General features: G+C 36.7%; 2 protein-coding genes across 2 annotated transcripts in view; both read left to right on the top strand.

The window, feature by feature from the left end:
• The window catches only part of LOC132796135 (GATA zinc finger domain-containing protein 14), a 221,033-nt gene that overhangs the window by 123,345 nt on the left and 76,727 nt on the right, over positions 1-20,961 (top strand). The window lies entirely within an intron of this gene.
• On the top strand, positions 17,727-19,093 carry LOC132797168 (uncharacterized). Its single transcript, XM_060808711.1, has 2 exons — positions 17,727-17,795; positions 18,492-19,093. Exons 1-2 carry the CDS (start codon positions 17,727-17,729, stop codon positions 19,005-19,007), a joined length of 585 nt encoding a protein of 194 aa, XP_060664694.1. The 3' UTR covers positions 19,008-19,093.

Here is a 20,961-nt window from a genome sequence, read left to right as displayed (position 1 = left end):
AATAAACGCCAGAGCCACTAAAGTCTGAGTGGGTACCAAACAAAAGGCAGCAGCAACTCAGTAATAGAAAGCTCAAACATTTCATTCCAAAATAAATGCCAACATCACACAAATATTAGTAGCTTAAAGTGATTGCTTGACTTACACGCACGTTGGATATTTAATAGTCAACTAGTTAAGCAGATATTTAAAATAAATTTGCTATTGATAACACGCAATTTGAATACCAATTGATTGACATTAGAGAGAAAGGAGCTGCTGGTGAAGTCAATTTCCACAAAAACCAAAACACACACGCCATCGATTGAAGTCGCTGAGGAGCTTGACTGATAGGCGTGACTGTGGCCACGCCCATCAAAAACTTCATTCCCCAATGCTGCTGCTGGTGTAGGTTGGTTTTTGTGGTAACGAGAATGGAGAGGGAGAAGGAAAGCGAAAGTGAAAGGGAAAGCGTGAGGCTGTGTGGAAAAGTATGCCCAGAACTTGGCCAAAAAATGAAAACTTTTCACTGGCATGGAAATCAACTTGACAGCCCGAGTTATGAGGCAGGCAGCGGGGGGAAGAAGTATGGAGGAGTGGAATCCAAAAAGGTTGGGCTGGAATTGGGAAGCAGTTGAAAGAAAAAGGGTGAGTTGCCTGATAACTTGCCTTAAATAAAAGAAAAATATGTTAATTTCAATTAATTGTTAGCGGGGCCGAATAGCTAAAAAAAAGAAAATTGCCCCAAAGTTTTATTTCGTTGTGTGGGGAGTTCACGGTTTTTGCGGGTGGGCGAACACCAGGAGACGAAGGCGGGGGTGGCGGTGGCGGAGAAAGCTGGAACTTCATAATTTGCTGCCATTTGTCGCTGCCAAAAACGGTTTTGTTGCAGTTAATAGCTGTTTGGGAAATTATTTAACACGAAACGTTTTGGAATGAGATTATTAAAACGAATACGAGTTGAACTGAGAAACACACACACACACACACACACATAACTGAAACTTGTGAGTGTGGGAGTGTGTAAAGAGGATGAGTGGAGTTTTTGGGTTGACTTCCTAATGCCATTCGAGTTGCCAAAATATTTAAATGCAAAACATTGCGCCAGATATTTTTGGGTAAAGCTGAACAGACAACTCCAGCCAGACTCTCTCTCTTTCTCGCTCTCTCTCTCTCTCTCTCTCTCTCTTGTGCTCTCTCTGTCAAGTGTAAGTAAAAGGCAAAGACTTCAAGTGAAAATAAATTTGGAAATCAAATAATTCGACGAGCCGGGCGCTTCAAGAAAAGCAGCAGATGGGAAGCAAAACTTTTTCCTTTTGCGCCTTTTCTTTTTCGCATCTCTCCTACTCTTTATTATTATTATTATTTCTTTTTTTGCTTGGTTTTTTTTTCTTTTTTTTTAAGCGAGGCGCCACGTGGACACGTGTCGAAGTCGCAGTCGCAGTCGGACGTGCAAAAGACAACAACAACAACAACAATAACAATTTGCTTTTCTTTTTATCAATGAGCACACACAACACAACCGAGAAGAGAGCGAAAGGAGAGAACTTCAAGAAATGTCAACAAAACGGAAAATTACCCAAAAAAATGTTTATTGTCCACATTCTTGAAGCATATTGGCAAATTGATTGGTTGGTTGGTTGCTTGGTTGGTTATACCAAAAGCAGCTCGTTGTATACAAGTAGTTACATAGCTAGCCCCATAAAAAGGTGACAGTGATGTTAACTGCCTCAGAAAGTAGGCTACACTTGTCCCAAAAAAATTTCAATTACCGCACAGAGCCAGAGACCCTAAAAGCCTCGGGGCAATTTATGTGCTCGAGTGAGAGAATTTAGAGAGCTGAATTAAAGTGCAAAATAATAAAGGTAAAAGGAGAGAAATAGAAAAAGAAAAGCAATACATCGAGTTAAAGTTGTCCTTTCTATATAGTATACATATATGCAAATAAGCCCCTTTCGACCCGCAGCTTGTGATGTAGGCCTTTAAAACCATACTTGACCGGATTTTGCAGTGGACTTAATCCAAAGCTGGTGTCTGTCCTGTGTGCGTACGCGTGTCTGTATGTGTGTGTGTGGAAGGAAAAAAAGGATACTGGACGTAGACAATACGCAATACACTCGATGAATGCGAAACATATGTACAAAAGGCGAGCGCATGGCCCAACAGATTGAGGTTGCATTCTCCGGCACACAAACAAAAGGAAACGAGGACCCCAAAGAGCTGCCACACTTCCGCCAGTGGCATCCACACACTCTTCAACAGAAGCTAGCTACGTACGAATTTACGTACATACTCATATAAAGAATCGATGCCAAGCTGTGGTTGTGGTTCTTCTGATTGTACTTCGTTCGCTTTGTTGTCGCCTTAGTTGCTGTTGTCTGCTAGGCTGCTAGGATAGCTGCCTGCATGCCAGCTTACTGCTTGCCTGCTTGCTGGATGCTAGTGGAGCAGGTTAAGTGTGAAATTTTTGTGTCGCCATCGATTTGTGTATGCCACAAAAGGGCAGCCAAGCGAAACGTTGCGTTTCATTTGCGTTTCACAATTATCGAAACTGACTGCCAAGACACAGAGACAAAGAGAAGGAGAGAGAGAGACGAAGGAGGAGGCAACGTGTTGAAATGCTACTAAATTTACGATATGTTTTAATTATTAATAGAAATAGTCAATGCCGCTGACAATTCAAACTGACGCAATTGACACATCATTAATGACTCTTTGAAGCCGATAAACGTTGGTAACATTTTCATCAACGGTAAAATAAAATATGTCGATTGAAATGAAATTAATGTGAGAAACTTAAATTCAATTGAAAATTATATTAAAGAAATTTGTAATTCGCTTAATGTTTAATTTTTATTATAGAAACTTTAAGCAAGCCATAAAGCTACAGCCGAGAGAGCTCGACTGTGATGTACTCGATTCAATAAAAGCAAAACAATGCGGTATTATTATTTAAATATACTAAAAACTCTAATAATAACGAAGGCTATATTTGGTATAACGTTATACGATTACATTTAAAATATACCGAATCAATGTACTAAAAATACTAAAAATAACGAATGTTATATTTGGTAAATTCAAAATATACCGAATAAAAATACTGAAAAATACTAAACATAACGACGACTGTATTTGGTATATCAATATACTATTATATTTCAAATATACCAAATTGATGCACTAAAAATACTGAAAATAACGAATATTGTAAATTAAAAATATACCAAATTATTATAAAATACTAAAAAATCCTAAATATAACGAAAGCTATATTTGGTACACCGATATACTATTTTATTTTAAATATACCGAATCGATGTACTACAAATACTGACAATGAGGAATATTACCCATTTAAAATATACCAAATTTTTGTAAAATACTACAAAATTCTAAAAATAACGAAGACTGTATTTGGTATATCGATATACTATTACATTTTAAATATAACGAATCAATGTACTAAAAGTACTGAAATAACGAATATTGTAAATTGAAAATATACCAAATTATTATGAAATACTAAAAAATCTTAAACATAACGAAGGCTATATTTGGTACACCGATATACTATTTTATTTCAAATATACCGAATCGATGTACTACAAATACTGACAATAAGGAATATTACACATTTAAAATATACCAAATTGTTATAAAATACTACAAAATACTAAAAATAACGAAGACTATATTTGGTACATCGATATACTGTTATATTTCAAATATACCAAATCAATTTACTAAAAATACTGGAATAACAAATATTATAAATTGAAAATATACAAAATTATTATGAAATACTACAAAATTCTAAAAATAATGAAGACCATATTTGGTATATCGATATACTATTGCATTTAAAATATACCGTAGAGTACAAAATATGCGTCTGCAGTAGCCATTGCAATGGTTTGTCATATAAAACTATTTCTTGAAAAACTTCCACCAAATGGTGGTTTAGTGTTTGCCTTAAAGTGAGGACTATTTCAGTGACGGTTAGTGCAATTTATTATTGTTGGCATCTTGAAGACCATTGCTGACATAGTCTAGTCTGTTCTATATTCTATATTCTATGTTCGCATTTGGCTTAGTTTCATTGCGCTATTTTGTTATTCTTTCATTTCGTTGCTGCTATTTTTGTACACTTTACAGCTGTGCCCCTTTTGCGCTGTCAGCCTGAAAGTATGCAATGTGTGTGCGGCATGGCGTGGCATGGTGTGGCATGGTGTGGCATGGTGTGGCATGGCACATTGTCGTGCTGTCCCCGAGTTAACCCAAAACTGTGCTGCGCTACCCAATACAGCATTGGCATCCCTGATCCAGGGCAGTCAAGGCAGTCGTCGAGGCAGCCAAAGGCAGCTGCTGACCGACATTTCATTTTGTTTGCCTTATGAATTTCGTGTTTGTTATTTCCTAAGCATCGACAAACACGCACTGGGAAATGGAGGAGCCGGAGTCGGTGCTGGAGCTGGAGCTGCTGCACAGTGGGACCAAGAGAAGGGTATGACAAGGATATGACTGGCATAGAAGTAGTGAGCGAATGGTGGAGAAATGCTTACAATGCTTACCCTTTAAATATTCAACAACATTTTTATTGAAATTGCATGAAACCTTTTCGTTTCTATTTTTAATGCTTTCCGCCCTCCCCTCATTGCGGCAAAAAGAAACACTGATCGATTTTCTTTTTTTCATTTCTGTTTTTTTCAATTATAGACAATTACGTATTCAAGTATCACATTTTTCTTAACTTTCGCTGGCATTTTTGAATGGAGCCTTCAGCTCTAAGTGGATAAAATGCTGTCTGCTCTGGAGAGGAGAGAAGTGTGTGCCTACTTATATTGATGCGTGGCTGTGGCGCGTGTGTGTTTGTTTTTGACATCCTCGTTGATTTGCTCAACTTAGGCACATCAACAGGCATTTACCTCTTTGCTCTCTTTGCTCTCGCTGTCGCAATCTCTCTAGCACTTTTAGTCTGCTGCTGGCAGCCTCTCAAGTGCCAGAGCATTAGACATTAGCTACTGCATCAACATCAGCTTCAGATTCAGCTTCAGCTACAGCCAAAGCTGTAGCTTCAACTTCTCAGCAAAGAGCTGCTCATGTGGCTGAAAGGATATATAGTGAGACATATAGATTCGAGGCAAGCACTTGCAATTATGACAGGCACGAGGCACGATTGAATATTGCGGCCAATGAGTGTAACATCAACAAGAAGCTGCCAGTTGCCAGTTGGCAACGAGGTGCTAAAGCTGACTCTGACTCTGACTCTGACGCTGACTCTGACGATGAAGCAGCTGGGCAAAGTCACTAGACAAGAAATTAGGCCATTTAACATGCGGCTGATAAAGAACAACAACAACAACAAACTATGAATATTGTTAAGAAAATATGTTAACTGGTTGCGGCAATAAATGGAAACTGAAACTTGGCAACAAAAAATACAAAAAAAAATATACCATCCATCAATTGAAATTCTTTAACAAGCCAAAAAGATCTATCTATCCTTCACTCTCACTCTTCCCATCTCTCTCTCTCTCGCTCTCTCTATCTCACTCTGTCTTGCTCGCTGGCTGCTACCTGTTGCACAGGCGCTAAATGCTTCGGCAAACAACAGCATCAATAATAACAAATGGAAAACGAATCGTCAGTTAGACGCCGTTTGGTAATTTGAAACTTGTTATAAGCAAAGCGTTAATCAATTTTTAAGCAGCACTTACAATAACAAAAATCCCTCTCGTCACTTTGCCTGTTTATGTAAAATATCAAGAGGCAGCCGCAGCAATAACAACAACAACAATAACAACAACAATCAAGAAAGAAACCAATTCACAAGGGGAACTGAAACTGGAACTGGGAAAGAGGAAGAAGCAAGAGCAAAAGCTAAAGCTAAAGCTAAACAAACAACAACTCTGTCCGAACTGAAATTTCCACAGACTCGACTGCAATTCGGTTCAGTTGTGCCGCAATTTTCAACTCAAACGGTTCGAGACAGATAAAAATATATTTTCTCTACTCCTCAGCTCTGCTTTTTTTTTTAAGTGCACTTTCAAGTGTTTCAAGTGTCCTTTTGCGAGACAAATAATGAATTTGGCAAGATGTCGGAATAGCTGAGAGCACAAAATCATAAATTCCAGAATTTCTATTTTTGTGTATTTTTTATGAGTATCAGCGGCTATGCCTCATCTAGTCAATTGCATTAGTTTGACAAGACCAGCAATATTTAAACTGCAAACCAATTGAAACATGAAAACTAATGTTCTCCATCGAATTATTTGTGAAGTGATGAAAATACAGTACCAATAGTATCTTAAAAATGCTGATAAAACTCTTTTCAAGTGTGTTCAAACATGTGAAAGAACAAATTTGTCAGTAGTCAGCAAAGTTTATATAAATCATATATTCATAATGGTCAAATTTATTGAGCAACAAAAAAATATATATTGAATGAAAATATTTAATATTAATATTTTTAATTTTATTGCAGCTTCGATTACAATTTAAATATTATTATTGTTTACTTTTTAATTTTCAGATTTTTGCTGACTCGTTTTATCAATATTTTTATATCCGCCACAAGAGTTTAACAACTACAATATTTGTCATTTTTGAGAATTTGATTGAGATATGATATAAATGGTATGAGTTTTTTTACGTTTACTGCCATCGGGTCTTCGCTACTTTGGCTGACAATTTGATATATTTGAACCTCTATTATATATTTCTAATATAATACTTCATCGATATAGTACCAAATAAGTCTTATAATAGTAGTTTTTATGGTATATGATTTGGAAAGTTTTAAGAACTGTGATACTTTTTTTTAACGGGCAGCGGGTATCTTACAATCGAGCACACTTGACTGTAGCTTTCATACTTGTTTACGCTTGTAAAAATATCTGCTGCAACCAAATAATTGCTGTTTATTTATAGTAATGTTTTCTTAATAATACAACCATTTAAGTACGCTTACAAGAAAGGCATAAGTTCGAAAAACAGCGTAGTGCAAAGGTTCTTTTGAAATAGTACAACTAATTATGTTAGTTGGCCTTATTAGTTTATGTATTTTTCATGTGAATTTCTGGCAATTTCATTGGCAATCGCTAGCGATACTCTATACGCGATTCATTATACAAATTCAATGGAAATTGTTAACAATTTGTTCTTTTTGTGCGGAGGCGCACTCTAATTGTGTTGCAAGTTTCTCGAAATTGTTGCAGTTTTGTTGAATGGCAATTGGGAGGAGGCACAGGAGGAGGAGGAGGCGGGGAAAACGCAACGCTTCACTCGTTATCTGGGCGCCCAAGGAGCAAGGACCAACAATGAGCTGTAGTTTATTGTAATATCTATTGGCCAACAGCGAAAGAGCCGAAGTTGTAATGCAATCAGCAGCAACAGGCAACAGGCAACGGGCAAAACGAATGCGACTGGGCGAAAAGAGGCAAGCAAAAAGCAAAAAAAAAAAAAAAATAATAAAACATGCTGGCAGCAGGCTGCTAACTTTTTCCATTAACGCACAAAAGAAGCAAGGCCAACAATGCCACACACCCACACTCACACGCACACACGCATACACACTTCGATAGTCTTGCGTCAATACACAGAAATGTACATAAACTACTTGTATATTTATGCGCTCTTTACTTGTGTGAGTGAAATAATGAGCTCTCCACTTGAAATGTAGTTGCATTGTATTTTGCCTCGTTCATACTTTCTGCATTCCTCAATACACACGCACACACACACACACACACACACACATTTGCAGTCAGCCAGCGTGTGTGTTAAATAACTTCCAGAAATAGAACGTTTCATAAGTTGTTGCTGAAGTTAGTTAGCACATACTTCGTTACCATAGATCTATGAGGCAGCCAGCGAAATACACTGTGCGAATAATGTGTGGTTGCTTGTCGTACACAAAACGAATCTAAGAATCAATTTTTAAATCAAAAACAATAATTTATGCAATTGAATTGTATTTTTATGGCATAAAAGTGTAATTCTTTATTAACAATATAAAAATAAATAGAAAGAAAAAAAATTGAAATTGAGAATTGCTTTTTAATTCAATTTTTTATGGCATTTAAATGTTACTCTCTATTGATAATAAATGTCACATAGATCTATATGAAAGGCAGTAAAATACACTTTGCAAAAACAAGCAGTTGCTTGGACATATCAGTAAATAGACAAATTAAAAATCAAAATTGATTTTCAAATGTTATTTTGATGTCCTAAAATTGAACAAAGTCTCAACTAAATATAAATACAATGCAATTGCATAATTTCGAAAATATTTCGAGTATAAAACTTGATATTTTCCTAGCAGAGTTCTATAAATATTGTTATTAAATAAAGTTCACCCGCAAGGGAACAGTATTGGCAGCTTTTGTATGCCATTGAAAACTTTGCCTTTATACTTTTTATACACGTTTACGACGAGCAACTGTGGCTGGCAGCCACAATGCAAAAGGAAAACAAAACAAGACGAAAGAGCGCAAAAAGAAAAGAGAAGCGAAACACAAAAGAGAAAAGAGAACAAAAAAAAAATAAGCAGGAAGAAAAGTAGGCGGGTAAAAAGGCAACAAAGTCAAAGCCAACAATTAAGCGCATAAAATGAGGATAATCCGGCCGAAGGGGCAACATAGTGTGAGAGTGTGTTTGTGTGTGCGAGTGTGTTTGTGTGTGTGTGTGTAGCAGAGACGGACGAAAAACAATTTCCATAAACATAAACAACAGTTTGAGCGCATAATCAAGTGGAAGAATGTCCTGTGGCAGCCAAAGGCAGGCCACAATCTAATTGCAAATTATGCGGCACACAGTGTTGGCCAACTACACACACACACACACCACAGCGAACGTTTACCAACACTGAAACGGACACGGCGTATTAAAAGTTTTCGCCTCGGTTTCTATTTCCATTTCGCTCTTAGTTTTGTTAACTTTTTCTTCCCTTTCGATTTTCTCGCTATTTTTGCATTGCAAAAAAGTTTCCTCGCGAATTATGCACATTTTAAATAGTTTCTTGGTTTCGGTTAGACAAGACAGCGCCAATTTTTTGGGCTGATGGAAATAAAACACTTCAATAAATTGGTACGCAAAGCGAAAGCAAAAGTTGCCATTTATAAACAAATTGTTTGCCACTTGTTTCACTGCAGTTGCTGCAGCTGCAGTTGCATTTATTTAGCTACAAATGCGAGTTTACCTTGCGCGCGATTTCTTTTCAAATGTAAGCTGCATTGAAGGCCAATTAAGAGAGAGAGAGAGAGAGAGAGAGAGAAAAGAAAGACAGATAGATAGAGAGAGAGACAGAAAGACTGATAATCAAATGCAACATTAATAACAAGGAAGAAAACGACAGTCGTGTGTAATAAAATCAAAACAATGCGGTATTATTCTTAAAATATACCAAATAAATATACCAAAGAAATACTGACATGTATCGAAAACTGTCAATCTAACATATTTTCCGTTGTAGGATACGGTACTTAATCGATATACCGAATCAATATACAGAAAAAATACTATAAAAACTGAAAAATATCGATGAGTACCAATCTGGTATATTTTGTTATGTATGGAAACTACAGTCGTGTGTGCTTGATTGTGAGATACACGATACCTTATTTTAATAAAATCAAAACATTTCGGTATTATTCTTAAAATATACCAAAGAAATACTGACATGTGTCGAAAACTGTCAATCTAACATATTTTCCACTGTGGGATACGGTACTTAATCGATATACCGAATAAATATACCAAAAAATACTTAAAAAATACTAAAACATATCGATGAGTAACAATCTGGTACTATAATGATATACCAAATTCGTATACCGAACAAATACTAATATACATATGTATATAAGTATTTTATCAATCAATGGTATATCAATATAGTACTGCATTCTAAATATACCATGGAGTACAAAATATACCAAATTATCAACCAAAAACCTGTTTTCACCTGTATAAGTGACAACTGCGAGTTGACTCTCACACATTTGCAGCACGTACATAAATGCGAAGCCGTCTAAAAGTGTGTTGTAATTTTAATTTATGAGCTTGCCTTTTAACACGCACTGAGCAGCGCATCATTGCGGCGCACAAAAGTATGCAATATTAATTTTTCGCATTACAGAGCCTCGCAATTGCATGAAGTGTTTGTTGGCAGTGTGTGTGTGTGTGTGTGTGTGTGTGTGCAATAATTATAATGAATTAATAATCGCACTCAAACACTGCACTAACTGAATTGCGGATGCACTCAAATCAGGGTCTGGGGCTTGGACTTTAACATATCAGAGCACTCGATAGAGCAGAGTGTGCGACCTTCGCGCCGCTTCACGCTTTCCACTCCAATGCAATGCAATGGCAATTGCAATGCGTGTTGACAGCTGCAGCTGCTTTCGTGTTCGTATATATTTTAATTATTCATTCAGTTTGTGCGAAACAAGGATCCTCATTATGAGCATTGGTAAGCCGCAGCTCAGCTCAACCTAATAACGTTGTTAACTCAACTTCGCGAGTGTCAAAGCTAACAAGTGGTCTGTCTCTCCGTCTGTCTGTCTGTCTGTCTGTCAAGCGAAACAATTTGCAATTGCTAAACTAATCAATCGCCCGACAATCACAGCAACACCGCAGCGATTCAAACCAAATTGTAAAATCTGGCGACTATTAAAAACTCTTTCGCTAACGAAAAACTCAATCACAACATAAATTGTTGATGAAATGAAAGTCAGGTCAGTTCAGTTCAGTTGCACTTGTTTATATCCTTTGAGCACTTAAAACACAGAAATTCGACAGCAACTGTAAAACTACAAAATGCACTCACACACACACACAGGCTTTGCCTCAAGGGAGAGAGAGAGAGAGAGAGAGTTTTGCGGTTGCACTGGACTGCGAACTGTGGACTGTGGACTGTTGGCTGGACTTGTTGACGTTTGTTGCTAATTAAAGTTTGTTCCCACACACAAACACATACTTTTCGCAGCGACTGTTGCAATTAATCTCAACATAAATTTGCACTTGCAACACACACACAGACACACACATAGAGCAACAGGCAGCCAGAGAACGGAGAATGAAGAGAGAATTGCGACCGGCCAGCCATAAACAGAATTGACCTTGCCCAGCTTCTCGCCCTCTCTTTCCATGGCCTAGCTGTGTGTCTGCCTCGCTCGGGCACAACTGTTGCAATGCTGACCCAATTTTTCACCTGGCTCATAAGCAACGCCAATAAATTGTGCGCCTCTTATGGACAAGGGCCAAGCCATTTAATGGCCATGTCCGACAGTTTGGACTTTAATATTTTTACGTACTACATCAAAGTCGGAAGGTTCGAGTGATTAAATGAAATTTACGAGTGCCCCCCACACTCAATTCAACGCCCCAGGAGACCCAGAAGGCGCCACGCATACACACGCACACACACACACACACACACACACTTACACACAGAGAGATGTTGTGTTTTGCATAGGCGCTGTCAGAGATTGATGGGCCATGTTTTGACTTGACGGCGGCGCGGGAATTTAACAAGACCAACAAGGCAACAGCAAGAGCAACAACAACAACAACAACAACAGCAACAAACTACAGCTAAAGCCAGCAGCAGCCATAACAATAACAAGCTGATGTAATGAAGTGGTGTACGTGGCGAATGCGTAATATTCATATACTTGTGTATATGAACCCTCCTCAACACAATACGGCGCTTCGGTATGGGATAATGGCTGTGGCCATCCACAGGACACACACACTGTTGTTGTTGTTGCTGTCGCTTGCTTTATGAGCAGCAGCAGCAACAGCAACAGCGGCGGCAGCAGCAATCATTTGCGTTGCATATATGCAATTAAGTGGTTAGATGAGGAAATCGCGACAAAAAGCGTCGCTGGCGTTGACGATGACGACGATGACGGCGCGGTTTTAAGCTCTTGTAATTATACACAGGCAATTTGCCTCACACACACACACACACACACACACACCCACACATTCCAGCGAAGCAACACACACACACAAAATGAGCAAAGTAAATTGAAAGCCGCGAAGCCTAACAACTTTTAAATTGCCAAACACACAGTTTTTCGTTGGCTTAAAATAAAAGTGCTGCAAATGGAGGTGAAACTGCAGCGAAACCGAAGACGAGAACTCGGCGAATGCTGTGCAACAATTATGCAAGGCAATGTGGCAAATGGTAATGGCAGCGTCGCATTCGTATGGATGGACTGGAAATAAATATGACGCGATGATGGGCCAAACAACAAATGACAGGTCTACCCAGGATAGAGAGAGAGAGAGAGAGAGAAGGAGAGACAGCACAAGGCATGCTAGTGTTGACAAGTGTGTGTGCAGATCTGCCATCGAGCTGTGGGAGTTCCTTCAGCGAGAGTTGTTGTTGTTGTTGGCCCCAAGTCCCGAGCCCTCAGTCCTGAGACTGAGTCTGTGAGCAGTTGCGCTGCGAGGAGCTGGGCGCCAAGGGATGCCATAGACGACCCTCATGTTTATGAGCTGCAATGGCGACGCGATGACAGCTGACAATGCCACCGCCACCACCACCGCCACCATCACCATCACCGCCGCATCCACCGACAACACACCCACATCATCGCTTGACTGCTCCCGAGACTGGGCTTTGCTTATTTTACACTAACGTCAAGCTGCGTCGCTATAAATCGATCATTGACAAGAGGCAACCACAAAGTAGCACCAGCACAAAATAAAAAGCGACAGCTTTCTGAGAAATATTGTTGCTGACTATATTGGAAAATATATAAATATATTATGCGAATTTTATTTTATTTTAATGTAGAACTATTTCTATTTCTTTCCGAGAACTCAATATAATTTCTATCCAATAAATATTGTTGTTTGCTATTGAGAAATTCAAAAATATGTCATAAATAGTTGATGCGAATTTTATTTTATTGAATTGAATTTATTTAATATTTTTGGTTTATCAAATATATATATTTTGCAATTAGTAAATATTTTAATTTATTTTATGCAAATTTTAAATTATTTCATATGTTCTAATTTTTAGGAAAATATCTATTAACATTTTATTTTGTATTTGTTTCACTTTTCTCTAACTTTATTTTTGTTTGTTCGACTTGTTCCACTTGATTATAAGTACTTTAATTTATTTTTTTTTATACAAAATTTTAATTGCTACGGTTTAATCTCTCAACTTAATGAGTATTCAATTGAAGTTTTTTCTCTTTATTATCTTTAACTGTACATATTTTTATTTCATTAGTTTGTTTACTATTTAATCACACTTTATTTAATTTATTGCAAATAAATATCAAAAATAATGCAATAATGTTAAATCTCTCACCAAAATAACAATATAAGTGTAGTTCCTTCTTTTCATTATTATTGTTTATCGTCAATATATTAAAGTACTGTATCAATTTTAATATTTTTAAATATCTTAATATATGTATTTTTGTATCTTGTTATCTCTGTTTTAATGTATTCGACATATTTTACTTTATTAGAAATACTTTAGTTTATTGCAAAAGAATTATCAAAAATAAAATAATGAACTTTGTAATCAATCTCTCGCCTTACTGAGAATCCAAGTTAAGTTATTTCTCTCCATCATTATAGTTTATCGTATATATTTTATATTTATTAAAAATTATGTAATATATATTTGCTGTTCAATTTGCTTCATTCCAATAAGAAGTTCTCTCTCTTCAGTTGCTTAACTTATTTTCCCACCTAATCAACTTCGTTATTCCAATAGCGTATTTAACATTCGTTGAGCTCTCGATTGCTATAAATTGTTGTATACTTTTTTATATGATACACATACATCTACATATCTTAAAAGACTGTGCGAAGATGCATCAAGCATTTTCGTTTTAACTCAAGCGTATACGTGAGTGCATGTATGAGTGAGTATATGTGTATGTGTGTGTGTGTGTGTGTGTGTGTGTGTGTAGGTTCGTTTTTATGAGCCAACAGACATTTTATTGCATGTGCTGGGCAGCGCACTGTCTGAGGTTATTAAAGTTTCAACATTGGTGTCAAGTCTCATTGCCTGCGGCTGCTGCTGACGATGCCAACGAGATGGGAGTCGCTCTCCCGCTCTTCCCCTCCCTCACACTCCCTCGCTCTCTGACTGAGTGTGTGTGGGTGTAAGTGTATGCTTTATTTTATTGCTGAAAAGTGCAATCATAAAACGTTCAAGGCCCCCGTGCAGTGCAGCGATAAGCAACAGCAAAAGCAACAGCAACAGCAACAGCAATGGCTATAGCTTCATACATATATGTTGGCAATTGGATGGAGAGGAGAACGAGAGGGGGAGAGTGCATTAAAGTTGGCACTTATGTGGCATACTTTTAGGCGCATTGGCCCCCGCTCGACACTAAAAATGGCATATCTGAATATTGGCATTTTTGTGACATTTCGTTAGCCTCGCGACGTCAGGCGAATCAAAAAAACAAACATCAAAAAAACGACTGTGAAATCGCCTTGGAAGCAGGCAAAACAATTTGAGCCACCAATCGACCAACTAAAAGCCCATAAAAGCTTATTGAATCAAATCAAAAACAACAGCAACACCAACAACAACAATGACAACAAGCACTCAAAATGTAAAAGAAAAGCAACCCAAATAGATAAATTTTACACTCGAAAATGATTGGGGAGAAGGCAGCAACAGCAACGGCAGCGAGCTCCGCTCTAATAAAGCTGTAGACCATCAAATCCAAGTAATAGACAAAAAAAAAACAAAATCAACGAAGGACGCGCCTCGCTCAAGGATGATGTTCAACACAAAGCAACTGGCAACAATCCACGCAGGCAATAAATGCTAAAATGCTGCTGCCTGCTCTGCTGCTGTTGAAGTTTGGGGCAAAGGTCACAGCACGACTACGAAAAAAACATTTGGCAAATAAATGCAATTGTTTTTCTTGCGACAGACACGCAGCAAGTTGAAGCAAATACTCGTATTTGTGAAAGTGCCAAAAGTACACGACTTTGTTTTTTATTGTCCAACACATCAAAGCTGAGCGCTGAGAGCTTTGATTGATTGTAAAACACGTTCAATTAAATAGCAATCAAACTATCTAGTCGTAGAACTTTATTGCTCTTAAGTACATTAAGCTTTGATAGTAAATTATAATAGCAACGATTGGCTATATTAATGTGTAATATTAGATTGTTGATTGCAACTACTTTAAAGCTTATTTTAAATAAATAACAAGTAAGAGAGCTATAGTCAAGTGTGATTGACTATGAGATACCCGCTACCCATTTTGAATAAATGAAAAATATATTATAAAAATAAAATATCTTAAAATATACCAAAAATACTACAAAAATACTAAAAATATACCAAATGACATATTTGGTGATAACAATCTTTTAAGTTATTTAAGAAATACGTCTGTATGGAAACTTACGCTTAGCTGCTTTCGCTAATAATATGGTATATTTTGATCCCATGGTATATTTTGAAGGTAGTACTACATAGATATACTAAATATGACGTTCAGTATATTTTAGCATTTTTTGCAGTATATTAGGATTTACTTGTTTTCACTTTAGATAGTGTAGCACGTAGATTTTCGCAAGAGAATAACCAATTTTTTTATATTTTATATATAACATAATATGATATATATGATATAATTTTATATTTTATATACTTTACAAATTGAATATATTTTAATTCTTTGTACTAATATGTTATTCCTATAATCGTTCATATTTGCATATGTATAAAGCTATTATAATTTTTTTGCAACTAACTAGATTATTGTCTTAACATTATTTAGCAAATTTAAATTAATTGCGTCACATTAATTACATGTGGAATAGCTTGCTGTTTAGCAAAATGCAAAATTGAAGCTTTAAATAATGACATTAAATTCCATGGAAAGCAAAATGTTCGCTGCCCATTGGAGAGCAATAGATTTTAATAATGTTGTTGAACTTTTGCAGCGCGCTGTGAGGCAAATGCCGATTGAGTAGAAGCTTAACATGTGGTGTTCGCTCTCTTAACAAGATGTCTAACCCTTTTTTTTCTGTTTGCTGACTGCCAACGAAATAAATGGCAAATGTAAGAGAATCAAAAAACCAAAAAATCCACACAAGCAAGCGTCGAAACAGTGGCAGAAGCACAAACCCATAAAGAGATGGAGAACAGAGCGAACAAAGAGGGAAAGAGAAGGAGACAACTCGACGGCCATTTGCATTACTTATATGTGTGTGTGTGTGCAGGTATTTGTGTGTTAAATTGAATTGAAAATTGAGTGAAGCAGTTTTATGATGTTGCTTTGTATTATAAATCAACAGAGAAAGACACGCGTAATTTGTGTTGCTGTTGTTATGTGTCTGATAAAGATAAAGTGGCATCAGCAACAACAACAACAACAATGGAGAAAAGGGATAAAGGGTAAAGGGGAGAGGGGGGGACAGCCACAAAGCTTGCTAGGCAAATGGGAAAATGTGAAATGAATGTGAAAAGCCAATGTCATAGAGACTGTTGCTGCTGCTGTGGCTGTGGGTAAGCAAATGCAAATATTTGCTGGAAAATAACCCGTAAGTAAATATGAAAATTGAAGCGACAACGCTGTGTGTGTGTGTGTGCGTTGTGTGTGTGTCAACAAAGACATTGCATAGAATATGGCAGCTGGTGACAAAAGTGGTCATTGTTGTTACTTGAGTTGCTGTTGCTATTTCTATTGTTGTTGCTGTTGCTGTTGTTGTGGTGTCACAGCAGCCGACACTTTGCATGCTCAATGTGCGAGAAGAGACTCGCTAGCGCACACACACACACGATTACAATGTTTGTGAGAATGCTGAGCACACCGGAAACCGGATAAGGGCATAACGGAAACGTATGCTAGACGTAACTGTAACGGAAATCTGTTATAGATATGCGCCCAAAGCCTGACTAAGCGAATCGTAATTAGCTATATAAACAAATAAAACTTTAACAATTACCCAAACAGCCACATCACTCTCTCGCTCTTGAAGTGCTCTCTCTTTCATTCACTGACAGTCTGTCGCTGCTTGTGGCAGCTAATGATGATGACGTTGATAATGTGCTCGACGATGACGATGACGATGATGATTATGATGATGACGCTGCCAGCTGACTTTGATACTTGCCTTCACTTTTATTACTCTTGTTGTTGTTGCTGTTGTTGTTGCTGTTATGCTGCTGCTGTTGTTGACTGAAGCCTAAGTAAATAAGTCTTTCTTCCCACAACCTTCTCTCTTTCCCCCCTACAAAAGTCTCTCTCAACAGTGTTGGTTTTACTTTTTTTTTGTTGTTTGAAAAGCTGTAGATTTTGGTTTTTGGGATTTGTGCGAGAGGTCAAGCGTTGTAATTACAATTTACAACGTTTTGTTGCGCTTCCCTTATACCCTATACATTTGAACGAGGAGGATAGCAGACACTTGTTGTATACTTTTCATTTTGTATATCTACTATCTATATTTTACTCCATTTAGTAATAGAATTTTAGATGACAACAAATATCTCTGCTCTGCTAGTCGAGCATAGCCCTCAACTTTATTGACGGCAATTAAATAATGACAGCTCCAATAACAGAGACATTAAAGTCCATACGCGACAGATTTAACACAAAATTAATGGCATCAAAAATCACTTAAATTATCATTAGCGCTGAATGGGACAACACGTTAATTGAATACTGTATCAATATTTAAATATGTTATATATCTCATCTCCAAATTCCCCGCACATTTGTCTGCACATTATGAAAGACAATAGACGTGTGCTTCAAGTGCTGCTGACATTGCTCGCAACTCTGCAGCTGAGCAAGCAGGTGAGTGAGAGTATTTTGTTTTTAACTGATAAACCTAAGTCAAAACACAAAACTAAAAGATTCTAATTACTAGAGTTTTCAGCCAGCAGAATTGCATTCAAATTGTATAATTCATTTGAACATTCATTGGAAAAGTTTTTAGCTAGTGAAGTGATGTACAAAAGTTAACTTTTTAATGAATTTTTTAAATAGCATATGTTCAAGTTATTCCAAATTAATGCTTAATAAGCTTTCAGTCTTTTATGATATTCTCTCATACATTTTATGAGAGTATAAATAAATGAGAGTATAGTATAAATAGATATTTTCCTATATAAAAAGTATGTGTTTAAGATATTCTAAATTATTGCCTAACAAGCTAATAGTCTTTTATGATATGCTCTAAGCAAAAAAAAATTATTATTTATAGATATTTTCCTATATATCCAATCTATTTTTCCTACAGTTTCAGACTATTGCAATTACACCTACGAAATTCAAAATTTTCCCACTTTTTATGTTTCAATTTGCTTGGTTCTTAAAACAAATATTTCAAAAATAAGTGTATTGTATATGGATAGTTTAGTTTTATTCTAATGAAATAAAAGTTGAATTTGGATGTTGTGAGAAATGTTTTTTTTTTTTTAAGAATTTTTAAAAGTGTTGCTCTAACCCTAAATACATCTTATTCACTTTCATTTCCCTCACCCGTTGCAGTATTGCTATCTAATGAAACCCCTGAATTTCACGGTGTGGGACACGCCCAACTATGGACTGGAGATGAAACTGCATGAGAAAAACAATTCGTTGTCGTCGGTGACAACGGTGCGCAAAGAAGTTCCCATACCACTGTGGCATCTGGTGCTCGTCCAACATCCGAGCAGGCGACGCGCCAATCGGCTTGAACAGCCGCGCACTCTGTACAATTCATCAGTGAAGACCTGCGAATTCTGGAAGTACATACGACGTGTGAATGCGTGGAATAATGCGGCAAAGCTGATGCTCTCCGGTGCGGGGAGCAACATGAGTTTGGCCTGTCCGCTGAAGACGGGCGTGTACACGATGAATGTGATTCAGATACCGCCCGATACGGCGATATTGAAGTTCATGTATCAACCGAACACCATCTATTCCATACGTGGCACTGTCCATTCCCTCAATCCCAAGGACGGCGTCAGTCGTCATCCCATCTGTCATTACGAGGTGAACGCAACCATTTACAAGACGTGTTGAGCTGACGTGACGTGCCCAAGCGTGTGATTTGCTATTGAAATACCCTAGCTTTCTCCCACTTGCTGTACATAATATAGTTTACTGCTTTCATCCATAATTTGTACCTTAAGCAATGATTCATTTGCCAGAGTATTTTTCTCTCTCTCTCTCTTTTTTTTTGCCACTCCTCGAAGATAATTGCACAATTTCTTGTGTTTTTTTTGAGCTTGTCTATTTTTTTTTTCTAGTTTGTAAAGCTGCAGTTAAAACGGACAGCGTACAAAATAAAATGCAACGTCTAATTGTCAGTGTGATGTGATGAAGTGGGCGGTCGACGGAGGTGAAATCCAAGTGGGCGATGGATGTGAGGGCAGCAGGTGCGGCCGCATGTGCGTGTCACACGTCAGCAAAAGATTTTTTAATTAAGTGCGAAATAAAACGGAAGAGTGCGCAAAGCAAAGCAACGCAAAAAAACAACAAAAAAAAAACACATAACAAATGTTAAAAATTCTAGAAAAAAAAAAAATGAAAACAAATCACAATGCTTCAAATGAATGTCTGTTTTCATACGAAAGCACAAGGCAACAACGCAGACTTGTCCACGATTGAATTAAGAGTTCTTTATTTAGACACTCGGTGTGTAAATAAACGAAATCATAAAGAAAACTTCACTGCACTATAAATATCAAGCAATTCTCTCTTAGTCACATACGTTTTTTGATAGTGGAATTATTAAAGTGCAAAAATATTGCAGCATATTTAATGCTTGCCGCTAATTGAGCTTAAAATTGCATTGAAATTCAGATCTCATGAAAATTGTGCAATTATAGAAAGAATTTTTATACCCGCTACACATAAGGTAGAAGGGTATTATAACTTTGTGTGATCGGCATCAACTGTCAAGACGATAAAAATTTGTTTATCTATCCGTCTGTCTGTCTGTCTGTCCGCATAAACACTTAGATCTCAGAGACTAAAACAGATATAGATATAATTATTTTTGAAGGCGCTTCTTATGTTTGCATAAAGATCACATTTTTGCTACGCCCAAAATCGAATATCATGCATAATGTTCAAGCTAGAGTCAATTTTTGGTACCTACAATAATAATTATACTCGTACTACACAACTTGTCGAAGTTAGTTGCTTTGAATGACAAGCTGGTATATTTTTTACTCTTCAGTATATTTAAAATGTATTATTTAACGATATACCAAAATCAGCATTCGCTATAATTTAGTATTTTTGGTATTTTAATGTGGTATATTATTAAATATTCTGGTATATTTTTAATGTAGTCCTTTATCAATATACCAAATATATCCCTTGACATATTTTCAGTATTTTTGGTATATTAATTTGATATATTCAATACTCCACCGTTTTTTCTCTTATTCAAAATAGTTAACAGGTACCTCAGAGTCGAGTACACTCGGCTGTAGCTTTCTCACTTGTTTCGACTACATTGGTTAAGCTTGAGCTTAAATTAATAATCAATTGAAAACAGTTGATTGTGTTTTTTTTTTTTAATATAATTACTGCAAGGTAAATATGAATAATTTACCAGTTTGTAAAATAAAGTTATCTATAAATAAATAACACTTTAATCTTATTAACCAACAAAAAATAATGCTTATCATTTTTAGCTTATATTGTAATTGTAATTTTAAGCTGTTCACTAACAAAAAAAAAGAGCATTTAAATACTAGTTGGCAAAAAGTTGTGTAGTTTAATGAATTTACAGGTTTTGATGTTGAATTCATAGCAAATGCAGTCGAGAGTTTCGTATCGTGAATAGCTGTCAAAAGCAATGAATTTATAAGAGATGAAAATCGAAATAAATTACACAAATTCTAATGGCATGGCTTGCAGCCACTTGGGTCAGCTAGCAACTTGGCTCTTTGGCTCTTTGGACACGCCTAATTGCAGCAATCATATTTTATGCAGCATTTGCATTTGCATTTCCATTTGCTGC

Source organism: Drosophila nasuta, chromosome X (assembly GCF_023558535.2).
Source record: "Drosophila nasuta strain 15112-1781.00 chromosome X, ASM2355853v1, whole genome shotgun sequence".
NCBI classification, from domain to species: Eukaryota; Metazoa; Arthropoda; class Insecta; order Diptera; family Drosophilidae; genus Drosophila; species Drosophila nasuta.
This window is presented reverse-complemented; position numbering and strand designations above follow the sequence as displayed.

Coding starts and splice junctions, on each gene's coding strand:
- LOC132797168 (XM_060808711.1), top strand. CDS start 17,727: ATGAAAGACAATAGACGTGTGCTTCAAGTGCTGCTGACATTGCTCGCA. Junction 17,796..18,491: donor CTCTGCAGCTGAGCAAGCAG/GTGAGTGAGAGT, acceptor CACCCGTTGCAG/TATTGCTATCTAATGAAACC.